Source organism: Somniosus microcephalus, chromosome 19 (genome assembly GCF_052327205.1).
Source record: "Somniosus microcephalus isolate GS21.2 chromosome 19, FLI_Smic_1.0, whole genome shotgun sequence".
In the NCBI taxonomy this organism is placed as follows: Eukaryota; Metazoa; Chordata; class Chondrichthyes; order Squaliformes; family Somniosidae; genus Somniosus; species Somniosus microcephalus.
This window is the reverse complement of record NC_141005.1, coordinates 74,755,815-74,777,876: the sequence shown is the minus strand read 5'-3', so window position 1 is coordinate 74,777,876 and position 22,062 is coordinate 74,755,815. Positions and strand designations below refer to the sequence as shown.

The 22,062-nt window shown below is 42.4% G+C and overlaps 1 protein-coding gene across 5 annotated transcripts in view; it reads left to right on the top strand.

The window, feature by feature from the left end:
* Nucleotides 1-22,062, top strand: part of cabin1 (calcineurin binding protein 1) — a 464,264-nt gene that overhangs the window by 32,537 nt on the left and 409,665 nt on the right. For all 5 annotated transcript variants that reach the window (XM_085962047.1, XM_085962049.1, XM_085962050.1 and 2 more), the window contains exons 11-15: nt 1,623-1,840; nt 6,480-6,558; nt 8,849-9,036; nt 20,182-20,331; nt 21,795-21,989. In XM_085962047.1, the coding sequence (XP_085818173.1) occupies nt 1,623-1,840; nt 6,480-6,558; nt 8,849-9,036; nt 20,182-20,331; nt 21,795-21,989 (830 nt within the window). The remainder of the gene's footprint in view (nt 1-1,622; nt 1,841-6,479; nt 6,559-8,848; nt 9,037-20,181; nt 20,332-21,794; nt 21,990-22,062) is intronic.

Genomic DNA, 22,062 nt, shown 5'->3' with positions numbered 1-22,062 from the left:
TCTCCTTATTTACTCTATCAAAACCATTCATGATTTTGAACACCTATCAAATCTCCTCTGAACCTTCTCTGCTCCCAGGAGAATAACCCCAGCTTCTCCACTCTGTCCACATAACTGAAGTCCCTCATCCCCGGTACCATTGTAGTAAATCTCTTCTGTACCCTCTCCAAGGTCTTGACATCCTTCCTAAAGTGTGGTGTCCAGAATTGAACACAATACTCCAGCTGAGGCTGAACCAGCGTTTCATAAAAGGTTTAGCATAACTGCCTTACCTTTGTACTCCATGCCTCTATTAATAAAGCCAAGGATCCCAGATGCTTTTTTAACAGCTGCCTCAACTTGCCCTGCCACCTTCAAATATTTCTACATACACCCCCAGGTCTCTCTGTTCCTGCACCCCCTTTAAAATTGTACCATTTAGTTCATATTGCCTCTCTTCATTCTTCCTACCAAAATTTATCACTTCACATTTCTCTGCGTTAAATTTCATCTGCCCATTTCGCCAGTCTGTTTATGTCCTCCTGAAATCTATTACTATCTGCCTTACTGTTTACTACATTTCTGAGTTTCATATCATCTGCCAACTTTGAAATTATGCCCTGTATACCCAAGTCCTGGTCATTAATATATATCAAAAAGAGCAGTGATCCTAATACCGACCCCTGGGGGACACCACGGTACACTTCCCTCCAGTCTGATAAACAACCGTTCACCATTACTCTCTGCTTTCGGTCCCTTAGCCAATTTTGTATCTATGCTGCCACTGTCCCTTTAATCCCATGGGCTTTAATTTTGCTTACAAATCTATTATGTGGGACTTTGTCAAACGCCTTTTGAAAGTCCATATACAAAACATCATCCGCACTACCCTCATCAACCCTCTGCATTACTTCATCAAAGAACCCGATCAAGTCAGTCAAACCCAATTTGCCTTTAACGAATCCGTGCGAACTTTCATTTATTAACCCATACTTTACTAAATGCCAATTAATTTTGTTCCGGATTATTGTCTCTACAAGTTGCCCCACCACCAGTGTTGGGCTGACTGGCCTGTAGTTGCCAGGTTTATCCTTCTCCCCTTTTTTGAACAGGGGTTTGTAATGTCCCAGTCTTCTGGCATCTCCCCCATATCTAGGGAGGATTGGAAGATTGGGGCCAGAGACACTGCAACTTACATCCTTACTTCACTCAGTAAACCAGATGCATCCCATCCGGACCAGGTGACTTTTCTACTTTGAGGACTGCTAACCTTTTTAGTATCGCCTCTTAATCTATTTTTATCCTATCCAATATCGCTACTGCATCTTCCTTTACTGCTGCATTGGCAGCATCCTCTTCTCTAGCTAAGACAGATGAAAAGTTCCTCAACCATTCTCTCTGCCTCCATAAGATTTCCTTTTTGGTTCCTAATCAGCCCCACACTTACTTTGACTACCCTTTTAGTATTTGTGTTTCTAAGACTTTTGGGTTCCCTTTTATGTTAGCTGCTATTATTTGGTGTACTCTTATTTGTATGCGGAGGTTGAAAAATGTTCAACAGCAGAAGGAGAAGTCTGTGTCTGTGTGTATATTAATCATTAATAAATCTATTGTAACGTTAACTATTATTTTTATACAAACAGAAAAACAAGATGTTCACAAGTTTTTGCTGAACAATTTGAAGAATGGTGGGATACTAGACCTGATGCTGAAATATTTAAAGATGCTTGGTCAGAAGTTCTTGGCAAAATGGCCACCGAGGCTGGCAGAGGTAGTCCTTTCAATCTACAACAGCTGGAGAAAACACTGCAGTAGCCTACCTAATCCTATCCTGAGAGAGTGCAGCAACCAGCACATCAAGGTACTGCCATCAAACTAAGTAGTTTTATTAGTCTTAGATTTTCTTTTCATTGTTTTTTTTGAAGCCACACTCCCTGAATTTTCTCCCTGCATTTTCTGAGCACACAGACTCTTGCTAGGTGCAGGTCGACAGGTGCCAGCAGCTATCTGGTAGCTCATTCGTGCTCAGTAAGATGCACAGCATATGTTCCTCGTAACATGCACGGAAATGCAGTGTTGCCCAATGGGTTAGTGGCTTTGTTATGAAGTGTAATCTGATTGTCCATAGGCCGGGCCAGTCTTAAAGTTGTGGATAGTTGAAAACGGGAGGTTGTTCTGTGGAACATAACCATGTGAAGAGCTTCCTCCCGATGACCAAAAACACATATGTTGTTCAGTGCGAGGAAAAAAAGTTTCAACTGAAAAGCAATACATTATTTCTACCCCAACTTTACAGGAAAGGATTTCATCACACATCATCTAAAACTAATAGAACACGATAAAGAAAATTATATAAAGTTGGGGGCTGTGGGAAAAGAAATGTATTTATTTTTCTACTGTTGAAGCTTTTTTTCTAACAGTGAGTTTTTAACTGTGAAACCTTTTCTCCATTTGTGTTACCGGTTACATTATAAGGTACTTGCAGATCCATATGTTAAGAACATTACCTAATACCAACAGATCTATACTGACATTAAATAGCACTTGAGATCCATATATGAAAGATCTTGCATAGTTTGTACCTTTTGGGAGCACTACATGTTGAGGGTTGACCGAGCCACTGGGTTCAGGTGAAATTTCAATGCTGGGAATGAATAAAAGAGGCGATGAAGATCTGGCTTAAACCGGGGGACACCTCGGTTGGGGTGGCGGGATCCTCTGGGTAGGGGGAGCGAGAAAGTGTACGTGGAACAGAGTTTTGGACGCAGCAGGAAACATCCATTTTGTTTTTATTTTAAGTGATTTATTTTCCTTACTGAGACCTGCACTGTACTTTCTGTTTCTTTGAATGCATTTTTATGGGTTTAGTATGTCACAAAAATTGAAAAGTATCCACAATTGCAGGTTCTTAAATATGCTGTGCCTAATGTGCATGATTGATGGTTAGATGGCTTGATACTTTAATTCTCATTTTAAGAAGGATATATGGTGTGGGTTTCATGTTTTCCTTGGACCCTGATTGTTTATGCTGAATTTTAAGTTCTGGTGTATGTTAATGGGATTGATAGGAAGTTTAAGTAAATTAATAGCTGCAAAATTGATGCAGGAATGGGTGTAACTTCCTAATTATGCCCCCACAGGGAATTCTACCCCGGGCAGAGCAGCTGCAGGGCATTTATCAATCCAGGCTGTTGATAAGGGGCTGCCCATTCGGGGAGCATCACGATGTGTGGACCCTGTTTCTCCTTTGACCATGGTGTGCACATGATGACTTTGGGGCACACACTGGGTGCTAAGTCCAGTGTAATTTTAGTGTTTGTATTTGTGTATACAACAATATCACTTTCATTTCCGTTTTCCAAGTTTTAGTTTCAGATTTTTCCTTTCATTAATAGTAATTTTGATTTTAGTGAGTTAGATGCCTTGATTAGTTCATGCAGCATCCTCCAGTAGAGTTTCTAAGACAAAATGCGCAATGTTATTCTGCTAAATCTGCATGTCCTATTTCACATGATGTCTCCAGCATGTGTTCATAGTTGGTTTATGTTAGATCCGTGGTTCAGTGGATAAATAATCTCACGGATGCTGTACATTAACAAATAACAGGTCTTTACTGGAGGAGGGTACTCTCTAGACTGGGGTACAGAGGCATGCGCACAGCTTATATACCGGTGTGGTCACTGCCGGTACTACAGTATACAGGAGCTGTAAAAAGTAGTTCTGACTTAAAGGCACATACACTACAGTTTAAACCTTAGTTCCCCTCTCATTCCTGTTGCGCTGCTTCGGTCTCTCGTGACCCATTTGTGTTTGAATATGTCTGTCAGTGAGTTCTATGGAAGCTATTTGAAAGTTGTGTCCAGTTAGACTCGCACTGGTTCCTTACTGGGATATTATTTTAGTTATTCAGAAATAAACATACCCACTGTTTAAACCTTTTTGAACATGCAAATTTCATTTTCTTGTATGGAATATTGCCCTATTGATGTTTTGAATTTGAAAGTCATCTCCTTTTGTGTAGGTGCTCACCCACCCTTAAGTTCTCTTGCACAGAGGAATACAAGTTACCTTGACAATTCTTCCATTTTTGATTAAGCAGAGACCCTAGATAAGTCAATGTCTAACCAGTGGATAGCTAAATGGATGGTTAAGTGCTTCCCACATGATACCATCTTGTAGGGAAGAAGCCCAGGAGCAGCTGAACGGTCAATCTGCAAGTATTGCCTGGGCACGTTTGCCAGGTTTCAGTTGATATGTGCAAGGCTTCCAGATGGAACAATCCTCACTTAATTACTAAGCAGTGACCATCTGCATGTTGTTGTTGCACTTAACTGCATCACACGCAATGCCTTTGGCAAATAAGCGCTGAATGCTGGTGACTTCTGTGTCGGGGCCTTTCCCTCCAGGTTTTCTACTACGATGTGGAGGATGTATAGGAAAGGTAGATTACCTATATTATATAGCCGTCATTATTGTAATGATCTGCATCCTTCATGCAGACAATTCCACCCTTCTGTCTCTAGATCTTGCAGGAATTTAGATTTTTGGTGGATTAAGGGTTTGTTTGTTTAGCTTCAGGTCAATACAAACTGGTGTAGTGGCCTAGAAACAAGGAAGGGTGGGTGGATTTCATTCAACAAATGAAGACCTTAGTAGGTAGGTAACTATTTTTTGTTTGTCATTTAGGATAGAATGAAATAGAGGGAGATAAATCTGTGGGAGAGCTCTGTGCTGCAGGGTCAGTTGTGCTGAACTTTGTGGGATATGGTAGGATCCTGGAGTTATGGATGAAATCCTATTGTACAGCATGGAATTGTCTAAGCTGCTGAAAGGCCATGATCTTGTGGAGCAGCTCATCTATTGGAGTGTCTTGAAACCTCATTGAGCTGTATTAAGAAGTTAATGTGGCCTATGGCACTTTTAGTGCTGTCCTATGTAGGTTTTCCTCCACCTGCTGTGTTGTAAGGTTGGGTGTGCCGGTACTTCCACTAGTCTAATCTTGGGGTCCAAGGAAGGGTGGGTGAGTACGGAGGCTGTGATCGCAGTCCTTGTCTCCATCCCCAGTCAGAGGTTTGTGGAGAAACCTGCTTCATATAATTCCTTGTAGCTGTGTTGCCCAGTAGTGGTGTTCGAAGTTAGTCTGAATCTACCATGATACTTTGGAATATGAAGGTTCTGCTCCATCCTTAACCCCTTCCCCTGCCCAGAATAATGTGCTCATTAAGCAAAAACTGCTGTGCCTAACGTGAAAGACAGTGTCTAGAAGTAGAGAAAATTTGTAAATACCACCTTTATAACGTTTGCTGTCCTTAGTGACCAAATGGGTAGTCTCATGCATAGGTATGTAAAGCCCACTCTGGAACTTGAGACACTGTTGGTTCATTGTTTTTAAGCTATCCTCTCATAGTTACGACATTGTCTTGATATATGTTACAACTGTAACTTAAAAATTCTCATTCTTGTCTTCAAATCCTTCCATGGCCTCACCCCTCCCTATCTCTAATCTCCAACCCTACAAACCTTTGAGATCTCTGTGCTCCTCCAATTCTGACCTCTTGTGCGCCCCCGATTTTAATCGCTGCACCATTGGCGTCAGTGCCTTCAGCTGCCTAGGCCCAAAACTCTGGAATTCCCTCCCTAAACCGCTCCGCCTCTCTACCCCTCTCCTTTAGCATGCTCATTAAAACCTACCTCTTTGGTAATCTGTCCTAATATCTCATGTGGCTTGATGTCAAATTTTGTTTGATAACGCTCCTGTGAAGTGCCTTGGGACATTTTACTATGTTAAAGACGCTATATAAATGCAAGTTGTTCTTGTTTGGTTTGAAATGTACTCCAACTGATGGTTTCCTAGATTTGCAAAATTCAAAATCGTAAACTCGAGTAGTGGCAGTGCTGGTTTTAATGCTGTTTGCTCCACCCCCATCCCGTGTCTATTTTGCCTGTGTTCTCTCATTTTTACATTGCACAGAATACCATTCCTTTTTTAAAGAATTTTCTAGTGACAATTTTCTCCCCCTTCTCCTCCCTTTGACTGAAGACTCTGACTCAAGTTGGGATAAGGTTTCACAGGTGCTGGTTGCCCTCCAGTGACTCACCCATTCTTCATTTATCAGCCTAGACTGAGTGTCAATAGTCTGTTGGATCATGGTGGCAATCACAGCCAAACGTGATCGGTCCTTGATTATATTGCAGTTCACTAACAGTCACAAATCCTTCAGTTATGGATATCTTCATAGGATAACAACAGAGTCCAAACTCTTGTTTTCTGATACTTGCTGATGCCCAAAAAAGGACTAAAATTGAAATAACATTTGAAAAAGTACTTGTGTGTGGTGGAAAGTATTTCTTCTGAGGTTAGTTAACTTCAGCCAAATCGAATGCACAGCTGAGATTGTCGAGGTTATTTTTACACATTTTACTTTCACCATTCTGTGAAAATAACTATCCTGCTTGGTGTTTAACTCTTATGTCAGGATACTTCATTATTCTCCCTTCAGGACATGATGGTGATGTGCCTGGTGTGTATGGAACTTCAGCTTGATCAGTGGCTTCTGACAAAGTCTAAAAGTACCACAGGTATGAAACACTTACTTCAAAGGTCCAATGTTTTCTTCAGATTAATAATTGGTTACGTACAGCCATCTGTTCAGCTTTTTCTTCTTCACAATGCCACTTTAGTTCAAATTATTCTTCCGCTTTCATTCAACCTCCACGAGCAAACTGGTGTCCAAAATGGCCACCTTTTACAGGAAGATAATCCCTTTAGCACCTCTGCCCAAAGTTTGGCAAACAAGTTCAACCTTGTCTTATTGGATGGCTGAATGAACGAAGGTGATTGTTTGTGGGACCTTGCTGTGTGAAAATTGGCGGTCACAATTGCCTACATTAGTGACTATACTTCAAAGGTAATTCATTGACTGTGAAGCACTTTGGGATGTCCCGAGGCTCTGAAAGGTGCTATATAAATGCATGTTCTTCAGCAAAGGGGAAGTTCAGGGTAACGGTTCTTTTGGGACAGTTGATGCTCGTGTCGAGGAACTTTCTACCCAAGAGGCAGAAATGGCGGCTCTGCTGCGTTCCCTTTAGCCGGGAAGCTGCAGGATATTACACTTACTACTTTCTTGTCCCCAAAAGAATAGGAAGATTCTGAAGAAAAATACATTGTGTTATTGTTACTGCAGCATATCTCGGAAACTGGGTGGTGGCCCCACCTCTGAAGGATGTGAGCTTTTCACATTCTGATACTAGAATCTCAAAATATGTAAGCCTCAAGTTGCACAATGACCAGAGTGTAATCCATGTTTATTCACCCAGTATTCTGCCACTATTCCCTTTTAGCACGAAAATGCCAACTCAATAACTTTAAAAATGGTGCAAATAAAAACAACGCTGCTAATGCTGGAAATCTACAATAAAAAGAGAGGCTGCTGGAAATACACAGCGAATTGAATACTAAAAGTTAAGCAAGCATTTTAATAAGATTGGAAAAAAGGGAAAAATGGATAAGGCTGTCCGAGGGATTTAATAGGTTAAATTAACTGTAAACAGCTTAATAGAAAACTGTTGCATGTCATCACTCACCATCTCAAAAAAAAAACCCCACCCTTGACTGCTCTGTCCTGGTAATTTCTTCCGCTCAATTCTGGTAACATCCTACAAAATCTTTCTGCACTTTCTCCACTGCTACAATAATCCTTTCTGTAGTATGGAGACCAGAACTGTGCACAAGCGTGGTCTAACCAAGGTTCAATATAAATATAGTACCTCCCTGCTTCTGTGTTCTATTCCTCGAGAAATCAGCCCCAATACTTTGTTTGCATTCTTTTATGGATTTATCAGCTTGCATTGCTGCTTTTAGTAATTTATGTATCTGTACTCCCAAGTCTTGTTTCTCTTCTACGTCATTTATTTTCTTACCTTCCAAGGAATAAGTGACCTCCTTATTCCTCCTACCAAAATGAACCTTTACTTTGCTATATTAAATTTAATTTGCTATTTATCTTCCCACTCTACAAGCTTTTTTCCTATATTGTGTTGCAGTTCTCCACATTATTAGCTATACTCCCAATTTTATGTCGTCTTCAAATTTCGATACCATACCTCCAATTTCCGAGTCCACAATATTCATGTATGTGGTAAACAGCTGTGGTCCCAGCATGGATCCCTGTGGGACAACACTTCCCAATTCTTGCCGTCTGAGAAACTTCCCTTGACTCCCCTGTTTTTTGTGTTTTAGCCATCTTTCAATCCATTCTGTTTCCTGGCCCCACACAGCCTGACCTTTGTCATGAGTCTCTCATGTGGCACTTTATTGAATCTCTCCAATCTGGCTTCCACCCGCACAGCACTGAAACTGCCCTAAACGGGTCACGAATGACATTCTCTGACTGTTTATCCATTGATCCCAGCCTTTTATGTTTCGACTTAGTTCCCCATTTTACATGCTGGCTTCCATGTGTTTTTATAGGAAGCCTCTTCATTCTCAACGTATGTAATTTTACACAAAAAAAAGCACCAGTGCAAAATGCTAAAAAGTTACGACAGTTTGGATTAAATTGATATTTTTACCCCTGTTCTGATGAGACTGTTTTTACTGACATCACAGATTTCACTGTCTACATTTTCTGAGTTAAACGCTCTTGTTGCGAGTGTAGCCTGTAGAGGGAACTTCTCCAGATCGTAAAATCCTGATGTGTCTTGTCTAGAATGGGCTGTGCTGTTTCGATCAGACAGGTGGAAATATGACCTTTTTATAATTGGCCCCTGTGATGGCAGTACCTCGGGGAACCATTTCCTGTTTACATGTGGTGCATGGGGAGCCACTTCCTGTTTACATGTAATTTTGATCTGTGTTTGCTTTTTTCAGTTTCCCCTCGGAAATGTACCTCCAGCAACACGGCCGCACAGTTAGGGCCCGATTTTCCAGGAAGCCATTATTTGGCAGACGTAATTCAATTGGCTTTCACTTCTTCACAAAGGGACCTGTTCGAGAATGACTGGCTGGTTTTTGTGGTTCAAGTGTACTGGTTGAAAGCCAGATTCATGGCATTGCAGGTTTGTATTTGTGTTCAATGCTGGATGGTGTAAAATAAAGGAAATAGGGTTTCTTGTAATGAGAGTTGGGTAGTAACAGTTTCCTAATTGTCAGCTTAAAATTAACGGGGTGGGAGGTGGGGGGAATTATTTCTGCAGTTGAAACGGGTTCGCTTTGAAAATTCCATTAAATCGAGTAGGTAGTGTGTTGGGGTTAAATGTTGTCCAGACTGATGCGAGAAACATTTCCTCTTCCTAAATGAATTAGAACCCAGTTTTCTAGTGGGAGTAGAATACTGCCTCTAATTTAGGGCCGATTGGCTGTCGCTAGAGGGACAGCTGGTGCAGGATATGGAAAATGTAGTGCATGCTTTCCAGGGGCTGGGGGTTAACTCGTGCTCGAGGTCAGTGTGGACAGGTTTCACTCTGTATATGACCATGCTATACCTGAACATGGAGGGTGTGATGCTGAAAGTAGTAAAGTATTACATTCTTTAGCACCAATACCTCATATCTAAATACATTGCCATGTATTGATTTTTTCTGCTGCAACACCAGTCTGAAGTAGACCATTGTTTTTACTGCATGTAACGTCCGAAGTTTCTATGTTCCTTACGGAGCAATTTCAGAGGTCTTGAGTTATTTGTTTCCTGTGCACCGAGAACCAAAGCAAGCAGTGATGCGCAACAGAAAGTTAAGTGGAGGATTGTGTAAGTTTTGCAGTGCTATGATCTTGTAGGCAAGAAGCCAAGAGCATCTTAAGGGTCATTCCCTCTGTTCCACGGCTGTATCCCCAGTATTCCCTCTGTTACACGGCTGTATCCCCAGTATTCCCTCTGTTCCACGGCTGTATCCCCAATATTTCTCGGTCAGTTTCCGGTTGGTATTTGCAAGCCTGCCACATAGAGTAATCCTCACACATTTAAAACTCCTGGAGCCCAAATGGGATTTTTGGTTGGTGTGGATTTTAAACCATGATCTTACATATATAGCAGCCATGGAGTTCTTGAACTGTTTAGCTTTAGAATCTAATTTTTGATTCACATGGAAGTAACAGAAGAGGAGAGATTTATTTTTGTAGTTAAAATGGTTTAGTGTAGTGGTGATTGGCACAATTACCAATACTGATTTTTAAATCCTGCTCTCTTTCTCCCCCCCCGCCCCCCCCACTCTCAAACATCCTAGGGCTGTGTGTAGTTTATGTAGTCCATTTTTACAGCGACGTGTTACGAGGTCTCCGAGTGTCTCACCTTGTTATTGTTGCTGGATTTCTAGAGCCCTGGGAAACCCACGCCACAGGAGTAAGATTTAAAACTGGCTCCCAATCGCACTGTGGGAGCTTGATTTAAATATGTTAATAGCATGTTCTGCCTCTCTACGGCGGGACACTGAGACCTCGAAACCCACCGCTGGAAAAAAGGTAATGGGCGTGTACGCGGCAGGTTGGGGACGTGTTTCCCATTTTTTCAATTTATAACTTTTTTTGAATGATTCCAGACATCCGTAGTTGCACTTTCAGGGAATTTATGTATTTGAACCCCTTATGGTTTCTGTTCATGCTCTTCAGGATCTTTCCATTGAGTGTATGCTCCCATTCCTTGTTTTTTTTCTCCCAAAAATATATTGCCTCACACCTATCCACATTAAATTGCATCTGCTATCTGCTCATTTCACTAACCTGGATAATGGCTAACTTTTGTGTCTTCAGCAAGTTTTAGCATTGTGCTCCCGATGCTTAACTCCAAATCATCTCCATATACTGAGAACAAAAGTGGACTGACACCTGGCGTACACTTCCAACCCTTCTCCAATCTGAGCAACACCCATTTATCCTAACTCTTTACTACTTGTCCGTTGACCAACTTTCTATCCATGGTACTACATATTCCTCTTGCACCATTTGTCTTCATTTTTCTAACTAGCATTTTATGCCTTCTAAAAATCCATATACACTACACCGACTGCACTCCCATTATGCAATTAGTCACTTCTTCAAAAAATTCCAATAAATTTGTCAAACATGACTTGCCTTTTGGAAATCCATGCTGGCTGTCCTTAATTAATCCATGTCTTTCTAAATGGTTAATAATTTCACCTTGAATAATGAATTCTACACAGCAGTCCTAGGATTTTAGCTCCCTGTTTTGATTGCCTGTTTGCATGTTGAGATGGCAAAGTGGGCAATTTGTACATATGACCATACGAACAATGTCTGTCCCACACAATTGCGATGCTTGTGTATCACAAGATATACTCTCCACCCCACCCGAAACCATGTGATCTCCTGGGAGACTAAAAAAACCCAGGCCAATTTGGGGGAGAAAATCTGTGAAACTCCTCTCCGACCCATCTAGACGATCGAAACTAGTCCAGGAGATCACTCTGGTCCTGAATTCCCTGCAGCACCTACCTTCTGTAAGAGGTGATCTCCGCCCCAGCCAGAAACGGGTCCAGCTCTCGCTTGAAGGAATTCAGTGAATCAGCATCCATCGCACGAGATGGCAGCCTGTTCCAGAGGTCCACTATTCTCTGGGAAAAGAACTACCTCCTGACATCTAACCTAGATCTAGCTTTACACAACTTAAATCTGTGACCCCTGGTCATCCCTAACCTATTCAATTGAAACAAACATTCAACTGGAACACAATCTATTCCCTTCATTATCTTATATACTTCAATCAGATCACCTCTAAGTCTATGCTTATCTAAAGTGTAGAGTCCCAACTCTTTTAGCCTATCTTGATAACTAAAATGCTTTAGACTAGGAGTTAGTCTAGTGACCCTCCTCTGCACCCTTTCCAAAGCCTCAATATCACCTACCATGTGAGGAGACCAAAACTGGACACAGTATTCCATAAGAACATAAGAAATAGGAGCAGGAGTAGGCCATGGCCACTCGAGCCTGCTCCGCCATTCAAGAAGATCATGGCTGATCTTCTACCTCAACTCCACCATCCCCATATCCCTTGATTCCCTTAATATCCAAAAATCTATTGATCTCTGTCTTGAATATACTCAATGACTGAGCCTCCACAGCCCTCTGGGGTAGAGAATTCCAAAGATTCACCACCCCTGAGTGAAGAAATTTCTCCTCATCTCAGTCCTAAATGGCTGACCCCTTATTCTGAGACTGTGACCCCTGGTTCTAGACTCCCCAGCCAGGGGAAACATCCTCCCTGCATCTACCCGGTCAAGCCCTGTAAGAATTTTCTATGTTTCAATGAGATCACCTCTCATTCTTCTAAACTCCAGAGAATATAGGCCTAGCCTACTCAATCTCTCCTCGGAGGACAATCCCCCCTATCCCAGGAACCAGTCTGGTGAATCTTCATTGCACTCCCTCTGTGGCAAGTATATCCTTCCTTAGGTAAGGAGACCAAAACTGTACACGATACTCCAGATGCGGTCTCACCAGGGCCCTATATAATTGCAGTAAGACATCTTTACTCTTATACTCAAACCCTCTTGTAATAAAGGCCAACATACCATTTGCTTTTTTAATTGCTTGCTGTTCCTGACTTTCAGTGATTGGTGTACAAGGACACCCAGGTCCCTCTGAACACCAACATTTCCCAATCTCTCACCATTTAAAAAATACTTTGCTTTTCTATTTTTCCTACCAAAGTGGACAACTTCACATTTCTCCACGTTATATTCCATTTGTCATGTTCTTGCCCACTCACTTAGCCTGTCTATATCTCCTTGAAGCCTCCTTGCATCCTCCTCACAACTTAAATTCCCACCCAGCTTTGTATCATCAGCAAACTTGGATATATTACATTTGGTTCCCTCATCCAAATCATTGATGTAGATTGTGAATAGCTGAGGCCCAAGCACTGATCCTTGCGGTACCCCACTAGTTACAGCCTGCCAACCCGAAAATGACCCGTTTATTCCTACTCTCTGTTTTCTGTCCGTTAACCAATCCTCAATCCATGCTAGTATATTAGCCCCAAACCCCAGGTGGATGCTGGGAGAATGTTTCCCTTTGACGGGCAGTCTAGAACCAGGGGCCACAGCCTCCGGGTAAAGGGTAGGCCATTCAGGACTGAGATGAGAAGAAATTTCTTCACACAGAGGGTGGTGAATCTTTGGAATTCTCTACCCCAGAGGGCTATGGAGGCTCAGTCATTGGGTATATTCAAAACAGAAGTCGATAGATTTCTGACTAGTGAGGGCATCAAGGGATATGGCGATAGGGCCGGTGAATGGAGTTGAGGCAGAAGATCAGCCATGATCTCATTGAATGGCGGAGCAGGTTCGAAGGGCCTACTCCTGCTCCTATTTCTTATGTTCTTAATCCCATGAGCCCTAATTTTGTTTAATAACCTCTTGTGTGGCATCTTATGGAATGCCTTCTGAAAATCCAAATACACCACATCCACTGGTTCACCCCCCCCCTTATCTATTCTGCTAATTACAACCTCAAAAAACTCTAACAGATTTGTCAAACACGATATCCCTTTCGTAAATCCATGTTGACACTGTCCAATCCTATTATTTTCTAAGTGACCTGTTTCCACGTCCTTAATAATAGATTCTAGCATTTTCCCTACTACTGATGTCAGGCTCACTGGTCTGTAGTTCCCCGTTTTCTCTCTCCCTCCTTTGCTACCTTCCAATCTGCGGAAACTGTCCTAGAATCTATGGAATTTTGGAAAATGACAGCCAATGCTTCCACTATCTCTATAGCCACCTCTTTCAAAACCCTGGGATGTAGGCCATCAGGTCCAGGGGATGTATTGGCTTTCAGTCCAATTCATTTCTCCAGTACATTTTTTTACTAATACTAATTTCTTTTAGTTCCTCACTCTTGCTAGACCCTTGGTTCTCCACTATTTCCGGGAAGTTTTTTGCGTCGCCTTCCGTGAAGACAGACATGAAGCACTTGTTTAATTTCTCTGCCATTTCCTTATTCCTTATTATAATTTCTCCTGACTCAGCCTGTAAGGGACCCACATTTACTTTCGCTAATCCTTTCCTTTTTACATACCTATAGTAGCTTTTACAGTCTGTTTGTCTCTTGCTAGTTTACTCTCATTCTATTTTCCATTTTTTAAATTAATTTCTTGGTCCTCCTTTGCTGAATTCTAAAATCCTTCCCATCCTCAGTCTTCCTACTCTTGATCTAATACTACCTATAACTTCTCTTGTTAGCCACAGTTGGACCATTTTTCCTGTGGGGTTTTTGTGCCTTAAAGGAATGTATATTTGTTGTAGATTATGTATTAATTCTTTAAATGCTAGCCAGTGCTTGTCAACCTTCATACCTTTTAATGTAGTTTCCCATTCTACCTTAGCCAACTTGCCCCTCATACCTACGTAGTTTGCTTTGTTTAGATTTAAGACCCTAGTTTTGGATTTAACTAAATCACTTTCAAACTCGATATAAAATTCTATCGTATTATGGTCACTCTTCCCGATAGGCCCCTTTACTACAAGGTTATTAATTAACCCTTTCTCGTTGTACAATACTAGATCTAAAATAGCCTGTTCCCTAGTTGGTTCCTCAACATACTGATCTAGAAAACTATCTTGTATACATTCCATGAATTCATCCTCCACACTATTATTGCAAATTTGGTTTGCCCAGTCTATATGTAGATTAAAGTCCCCCATGATTACTGTATTACCCTTGTTACATGCGCCTCTAATTTCCTGATTTATACTCTGCCCTACATTACAACTACTGTTTGGGGGCCTATAAACAACTCCCACCAATGTTTTCTGCCCCTTGCTGTTTCTTAGCTCCACCCAAACTGATTCTACTTCTTGATTTTCAGAGCTAAGATCGTTTCTCTCTACTGTCTTTACCCCATCCATTATTATCAGGGCTACCCCTTGTGGTAAACCACTGTTTGTATTCCACTGTGTACATGCCTGGACATGCCTCGGCTGACTCCTCCCACAAGTCCTAGTATAAAGGTGACTGCTCCCCAGCCCTTTGTATTTCTGGACCGGTCGACCACTCGAGGCAGACCTTCATTCTTTTGTTAATAAAAGCCTTTAGTTACTCTCTTAACTCTCAGTCTTTTATGAGTAATTGATAGCGCATCACCCCTCCTCCTTTTCCACTTTGCATATCTCTTCTAAAAGTTAAGTATCCTGGAATATTTAGTTCCCAACCTTGGCCACTTTGTAACCACGTCTCCATAATGGCTATTAGATCAAACCTATTAATTTCTATCTGCACTATTAATTAATCTATTTTGTTGCGAATGCTTTGCGCGTTCAGATATAGTGCCTTTAGCTTTGACTTATTTCTCTTTTTCCCTGATGTCACCTCAGTCACTGATGCCTTATTACCTTTGTTACTCTCTGTCCCTTCCTGACCCACTCTGCTTATTTTTACCCAAAACTCTACTCTGTTCTAGAGCCTTGACATTTCTCTCGGGGCTTTTAAATTTACCCTTTCTTGAATCCTCCCACCCCCCCTTCATTAGTTTAAAGCCCTGTCTACTGCCCTAGTTATTCGGTTCACCAGGACACTGGTCCCAGCCCGGTTTAAGTGGAGCCCGTCCCAATGGAACAGCTCCCTCTTTCCCCAGTACTGGTGCCAGTGCCCCATGAACTGAAGCCCCTTCCTCCCACACCACTCTTTGAGCCACGCATTTAAACCTCTAATCTGTTAGTCCCTATGCCAATTTGCACATAGTTCAGGTAACAATCCAGAGATTATTACAAAAGTAAAATACTGCGGATGCTGGAAATCTGAAATAAAAACAGAAAATGCTGGAAATACTCAGCAGGTCAGGCAGCATCTGTGGAGAGAGAAACAGAGTTAACGTTTCAGGTCGATGACCCTTCGTCAGAACTGGAAAAAGCTGGAGATGGGACAGGGTTTTTAAGCAAGTGTTGGGGCAGGGAGAGGGGGGAGGGGAGGAAAGAACAAAAGGGAAGGTCTGTGATTGGGTGGAAGGCTGGAGAGATTAAGAGACAAAAGGGATGATGGTGTGAGGCAAAAGGAGATGGTAATGGGACAAGTTAAGAAACAAAAGATGACTCTAGATGAAGTGTAAATGGCACTGGCTGAATGATCGACAGCTGCCATGTGAGAGAGAGAAAAAAAAGATAGGGCCGAGGTTATGGTCTGAAATTGTTGAACTCGATGTTGAGTCCAGAAGGCTGTAAAGTGCCTAATTGAAAGATGAGGTGCTGTTCCAGAGATTATTTACCTTTTGAGGTTCTGCTTTTTAATTTGGATCCTAGCTCCTCAAACTCCCTCCATAGAACCTCATTCCTAGTTCTACCTATGTCATTGGTTCCTACTTAGACCACGACAACTGGATCCTCCCCCTCCCACTCCAAGTTCTTCTTCAGCCGCGAGGAGATGTCTTTAACCCTCGCACCGGGCAGGCAACACAACCTTTGGAACTCTCGGTCGCGGCTGCAGAGAACAGTATCTATCCCCCCTGACTATACTGTCCCCTACCACAGCTACATTCCCTTTCACTCCCCCCCCCCCCCCCCCCCCCCCCCCCATATGAATGGCCACCTGCACCATGGTGCTATGGTCAGCTTGCTCATCCATCCTGCAGGATTTTCCCTCATCCACACAGGCAGCAAGAACCTCATACCTGTTGGACATGGGCAAAGGCTGAGGCTCCTCCAGCACTGCACCTGGGGTCCCCTTAACTGCCTGAGTTGCAGTCACATCCTCCTGTCCCTGACCATTAACCAGACTTGTACCACTACCTAACCTAAGGGGTGTGACTGCCTCCTGGATCAAAGTGTCCAGGTAACTCTCCCCATCCCTGATGCTCTGCAATGTCTGCACCTCAGACTCCAGCTCAAAAACTCTGAGCTGAAGTTCCTCAAGATGCAGGCACTTACTGCAAACATGGTTGTCCAGGATCACAATGCTCTCCACAAACTCCCACATGCTGCAGTTGTGGCACACCGCCTGCACTGCCATCCCTATATGACTTTGTTTTATTTGATTAAATGTAATTAAATTTATAATAAGGTAACTTAGTTTGCAGTGTAGTTTCTTGACTACTTACTTGATCTAGATTACGTTCAGGGTACTGAAATTAAATATCTACCTGTAACACAAAGCACTACAAGTAGTGTAGGCAAAAAGCAGCAACTCCTTCCCCCTCTTCTCCGAATTCTCACTCTTTCTAAATTCCCAAATAAAACACTGTTTAAGTCCACTCTGTTTAATCCCGCTCTGTCACGGAGGAAGACACAAAAAAAAACTCCCAGAAATACGAGAAAACCAAGGGTGTGGCGAGAATGAGGAACTTAAAGAAATTATTCGTGAAAAAACAGTACTAGCAAAATTAATGGGACTAAAAGTTGATAAATCTCAAGGACCGGATGACCTACATCCTAGGGTTTTGAAAGAGGTGGCCATTGGGATAGTGGACGCATTGGTTGTCATCTTCCAAAATTCTATAGATTCTGGAACGGTTCCTGCAGATTGGAGGATAGCAAATGTAACCTCGCTATTTAAGAAAGGAGGGAAGGAGAAAACGGGGAACTACAGATCTGCTAGCCTCACATCAGTAGTTGGGAAAATGCTGGAAACTATTATAAAGGATGCAATAACTGGCACTTAGAAACTAATAGTAAGATTGGGCAGAGTCAACATGGATTTATGAAAGAGAAGTCCTGTTTGACAAACCTATTGGAGTTCTTTGAGGGTGTAACTCGTGGAGTAGACAAAGGGGAACCGGTAGATGTGGTGTATTTGGATTTTCAGAAGGCCTTCGATAAGGTCCCACATAAGCGGTTGGTGAACAAAATGAGGGCACATGGAATTGGGCGTAATATACTAGCATGGATTGAGAATTGGTTAACAGACAGAAAACAAAGAGTAGGGATGGCAGGCTGTGACTAGTGGGGTACCGCAAGGATCGGTGCTTGGGCCCCAGCTATTCACAATCTATATCAATGATTTGGATGAGGGGACTAAATGTAACATTTCCAAATTTGCTGAAGACACAAAGCTAGGTGGCAGTGTCAGTTGTGAAGAGGCTTCAAGGGGACCTCGACAGGCTCAGTGAGTGGGCAAGAACATGGCAGATGGATTATAATGTGGATAAATGTGAAGTTATCCACTTTGGTAGAAAAAACAGAAAGGCAGAGTATTTCCTAAATGGTGAAAGATTGGGGAATGCAGATGCTCAAAGGGACCTGGGTGTCCTTGTACATGAGTCACTGAAAGTGAATGTGCAGGTGCAGCAAGCCATTAGGAAGGCAAATGGTATGCTCGCCTTCATTACAAGAGGATTTGAGTACAGGAGTAAAGAAGTCTTACTCCAATTATATAGGGTCTTGGTGAGACCACACCTGGAGTACTGTGCACAATTTTGGTCTCCTTACCTAAGGAAGGATATACTTGCCATAGAGGGAGTGCAACGAAGGTTCACGAGATTGATTCCTGGGATGGTGGGACTGTCGTATGAGAAGAGATTGAGTAAACTAGGCCTGTATTCTCTTGAATTCAGAAGAATGAGAGGGGATCTCATTGAAGCATCAAAATTATTACAGAGCTTGATAGGGTGGATGCTGGGAGAATGTTTCCCTTTGACGGGGAGTCTAGAACCAGGGGCCACAGCCTCAGGATAAAGGGTAGGCCATTCAGGACTGAGATGAGAAGAAATTTCTTCTCAGAGGTTGGTGAATCTTTGGAATTCTCTACCCTAGAGAGCTGTGGAGGCTCAGTCATTGGGTATATTCAAAACAGAAGTCGATAGATTTCTGACGAGTAAGGGCATCAAGGGATATGGCGATAAGGCCGGTGAATGGAATTGAGGCAGATGATCAGCCATGATCTCATTGAATGGCGGAGCAGGCTCGAAGGGCCAAATGGCCTACTCCTGCTCCTATTTCTTATGTTCTTCTGTGCAGACCAAGAGAGGCCTGACCAAGGACAAAATAGTATGCCTCTTATACTCAATTGTCCTATGGATATACCCCAGCACCCTATTTGCTCTAGCTATCGCTTCATGGCATTGCTCATGTTCCTTTAAGGATGTATGCACTATAGTGCCCAAATCTCTTTCTATCTCCACCTTTTTAATGCTTTTCTCTAAAGGGTGTATGAATGTTGAGCATTTGCCCTGCCCACATGCATAACACTGCACTTATCCAAGTTATGCATCATTTTCCAGTCATGAGCCCATCTCCCAACACATTCAGATCCGCGCCATCTACAGCCCTAATACTCGCACAGATCTTGGTATCATCTGCAAATTTGCAGATTGTGCCCCCAACACCTACATCCAGATCATTAACAAAAAATTTATACTTTTATTGATTAATACTTTTGCCACGCAATCTTGTTTTGAATGCTAAGTGTATTGTACTGTTCATTTCTTTGTGTTTCTGCTGATGTGTAATTAATGTGACTAGTAGTTTTAGCTTGAATGCAAAGTTCTGACAGTGTGGTATTGTCCACCTCCGGTGGTAGAAAGCTTATGTCCAAAATACCATGGTGAAAGGCAAGTGCTCGTCCTGTGGCATGCTGCCCCATCATGTCATGCAAGGTTACAAATTTCAGTTCATAGGAGGAAGTCTGCAGTGCAAAATGCCTTTTTGCATTGAACACAAACTTGCGGGCTTGGTGGAGAGCCTGAATTGTAATACTCACACTGGGGAACGCCATACTTTTCTACTTTTTGCTGTCGACATCAACATCGTAAACTCCTAGATCAGATATTGTACAGACCAGGAACAGCGTAAAACTCCTAGATCAGATATTGTGTAGACCAGGAATAGCGTAAAACTCCTAGATCAGATATTGTACAGACCAGGAATAGCGTAAAACTCCTAGATCAGATATTGTGTAGACCAGGAACAGCGTAAAACTCCTAGATCAGATATTGTACAGACCAGGAACAGCGTAAAACTCCTAGATCAGATATTGTACAGACCAGGAACAGCGTAAAACTCCTAGATCAGATATTGTACAGACCAGGAACAGCGTAAAACTCCCTATCCCCTGTGTCTGTGAGCCTGCAGCAAATTGTAATAAATAGTGCCAAATGAGCAAGCATGTGCTATGAAATTATACCCACTCAGAACTGAGTTGATTTGCAACCTTTATGGGGGGAGGTGACTTTTATCAGTCTGAGTGGGGTTCCTATATATGAAAGGATAATGTTGCACTCTTTCTCCCCACCCTCCAATTTCAAGTTTCAATATATTTTTTCACAGGGCGATATGGAGCAAGCTCTGGAGAGCTATGATATCTGCACCAGTTTGTTTTGCAGTTCAGTTGGAATTAAGGTGGGAAGCAGGAATAGTGATGGTTTTACTATCAGACTGCCGAATCTACACGTGGATTCTGCCATATCACTGGAGGAGGTACAGATCTTTCTACATTGAAAATATTAAGTAACAAAAGTGGGAAAAAAACAGCAAATAGCCTTGATTTTTATGCAATTGGTCATGAATGTTGGTGTGCTAACGATTTATCCTCACCGCCAAGACAGCAGACACGCACCTTCCCAGCCTCCGTCAGTCTATAGACACTATGCTATTGCCACTCTTGAGGCATCTGCTCGGTACCCAATTGCCTGGGTTGATTTCCCCCCAGGTTTGCCTTTGTTGGCTGTGTAAGTGAAGCTGTTCACTTGGTGTGGAGAACTGCTCACACAAACCTGTATATTATTGCTCTACAAACTTGCAAAAGAGCAACAACCAACCATCAGGACCATAAACATTCAGCATATCCATTGATAATGTAATTCCGTGCATCATCTTCCCTCATTACTAGTGATGCAGGCTTCCGGGGAGGCAAAAACTGAAAAACAATTGGAGAACGCCCTTTGCTGCAGCATTGCCCAAGAAAGACATAGTTTTGTGAGAGCTGCACCAAACTGTGTTCAATAAAAGATTCTTCTGAACCTCACTTCCGAGTGTGTGAAATGTGAGTTTCTTAAAATATGTTCCGAGTTTTTTGGGAGATGCTAGTTTCATTTGAAATTTCTTTAACAACACTAACACTAAGAAAACAAAATTAAATGTTTGTGAAGGTGTTTAATACTCTTCAGTCTTTTAGGAGAAATTGGATTAGGCAGTGTAACCCTAGACTGCAGAAATGCTTAATTCTGTCTCGGGTTCCAGCCCTCCTGCAAGATGCAATCATCAGTTCTGCCTCTTTGCTTAGTGGAATGTCAGAAAAGACCAGTGCCCAGAGCAGGCCTGTACCCCAGCCTCCTTTGATTCTCAGAACAAGCCTGTACTTGGCATCCTTTGATTTCCCAGCGTAAGCCTGTACCGGCCCCATTCAACTACCCAGCATTAACCTGTACGAGGACCCCCTCGACTACCCATAGCAGGCCTGTACCCAACCTCCTTTGACTCTCCACGTGCAGTGTCGGCCTGTACCAGTCCCCTACATCTGCCCACTATACGTCTGTACAGAGCCCTATTCAACAATCCAACAGGAGCTTATTCCAAGTCCCTTCAATAACCTCAGTGCAAACCTGTTCCCAGCTGGGATTGGGAATTCACTTGTTCGAGATTGTGATGCTGATTCCACATTACTCTGTTGCAGTGTGCTGTCTGTTCTCCTGTACTTTACACCACAGGAGATGGTACTAGAATTTAATGTTTAAGCTCTGCTTCTATAATGGTCATTGATGCTGAATGAAAAATGTTACCATTGAGGTAACAGAAATTCTAACATGTTGCAGTTTATAACAATCCTGTTGCACAGTTCAGTTTTTGGTTGTAACATTTTCAGTATCTTTTAGTTTGAACTTTGTACCTCTCTCCCTAGTCCTCCTTCGACTTTGTGTTTAATGGTACTGTGCTTTTGCCAGATTGATAAAAAGCTCAAGTCACTAGAGAGGTGCCAGTCTCTAGAGGAGGTTCAGCGTCTGTATGAGATGGGTGAATACGACCAAGTTGTGAAGCTGCTGCGACCCACACTGTCCCTTGGCGCGATTGGCAGAACAAAACCCTTGGAATTTGTTACATCCATCCCTGAACGACCTGCCCAGCTCCTCCTGTTGCAGGTAATAATGTTTCACTTGTAACATTTTGAATGTGTTTGGTGGCAGTAAGGAGGTCATCGTATACTCAGTTGGA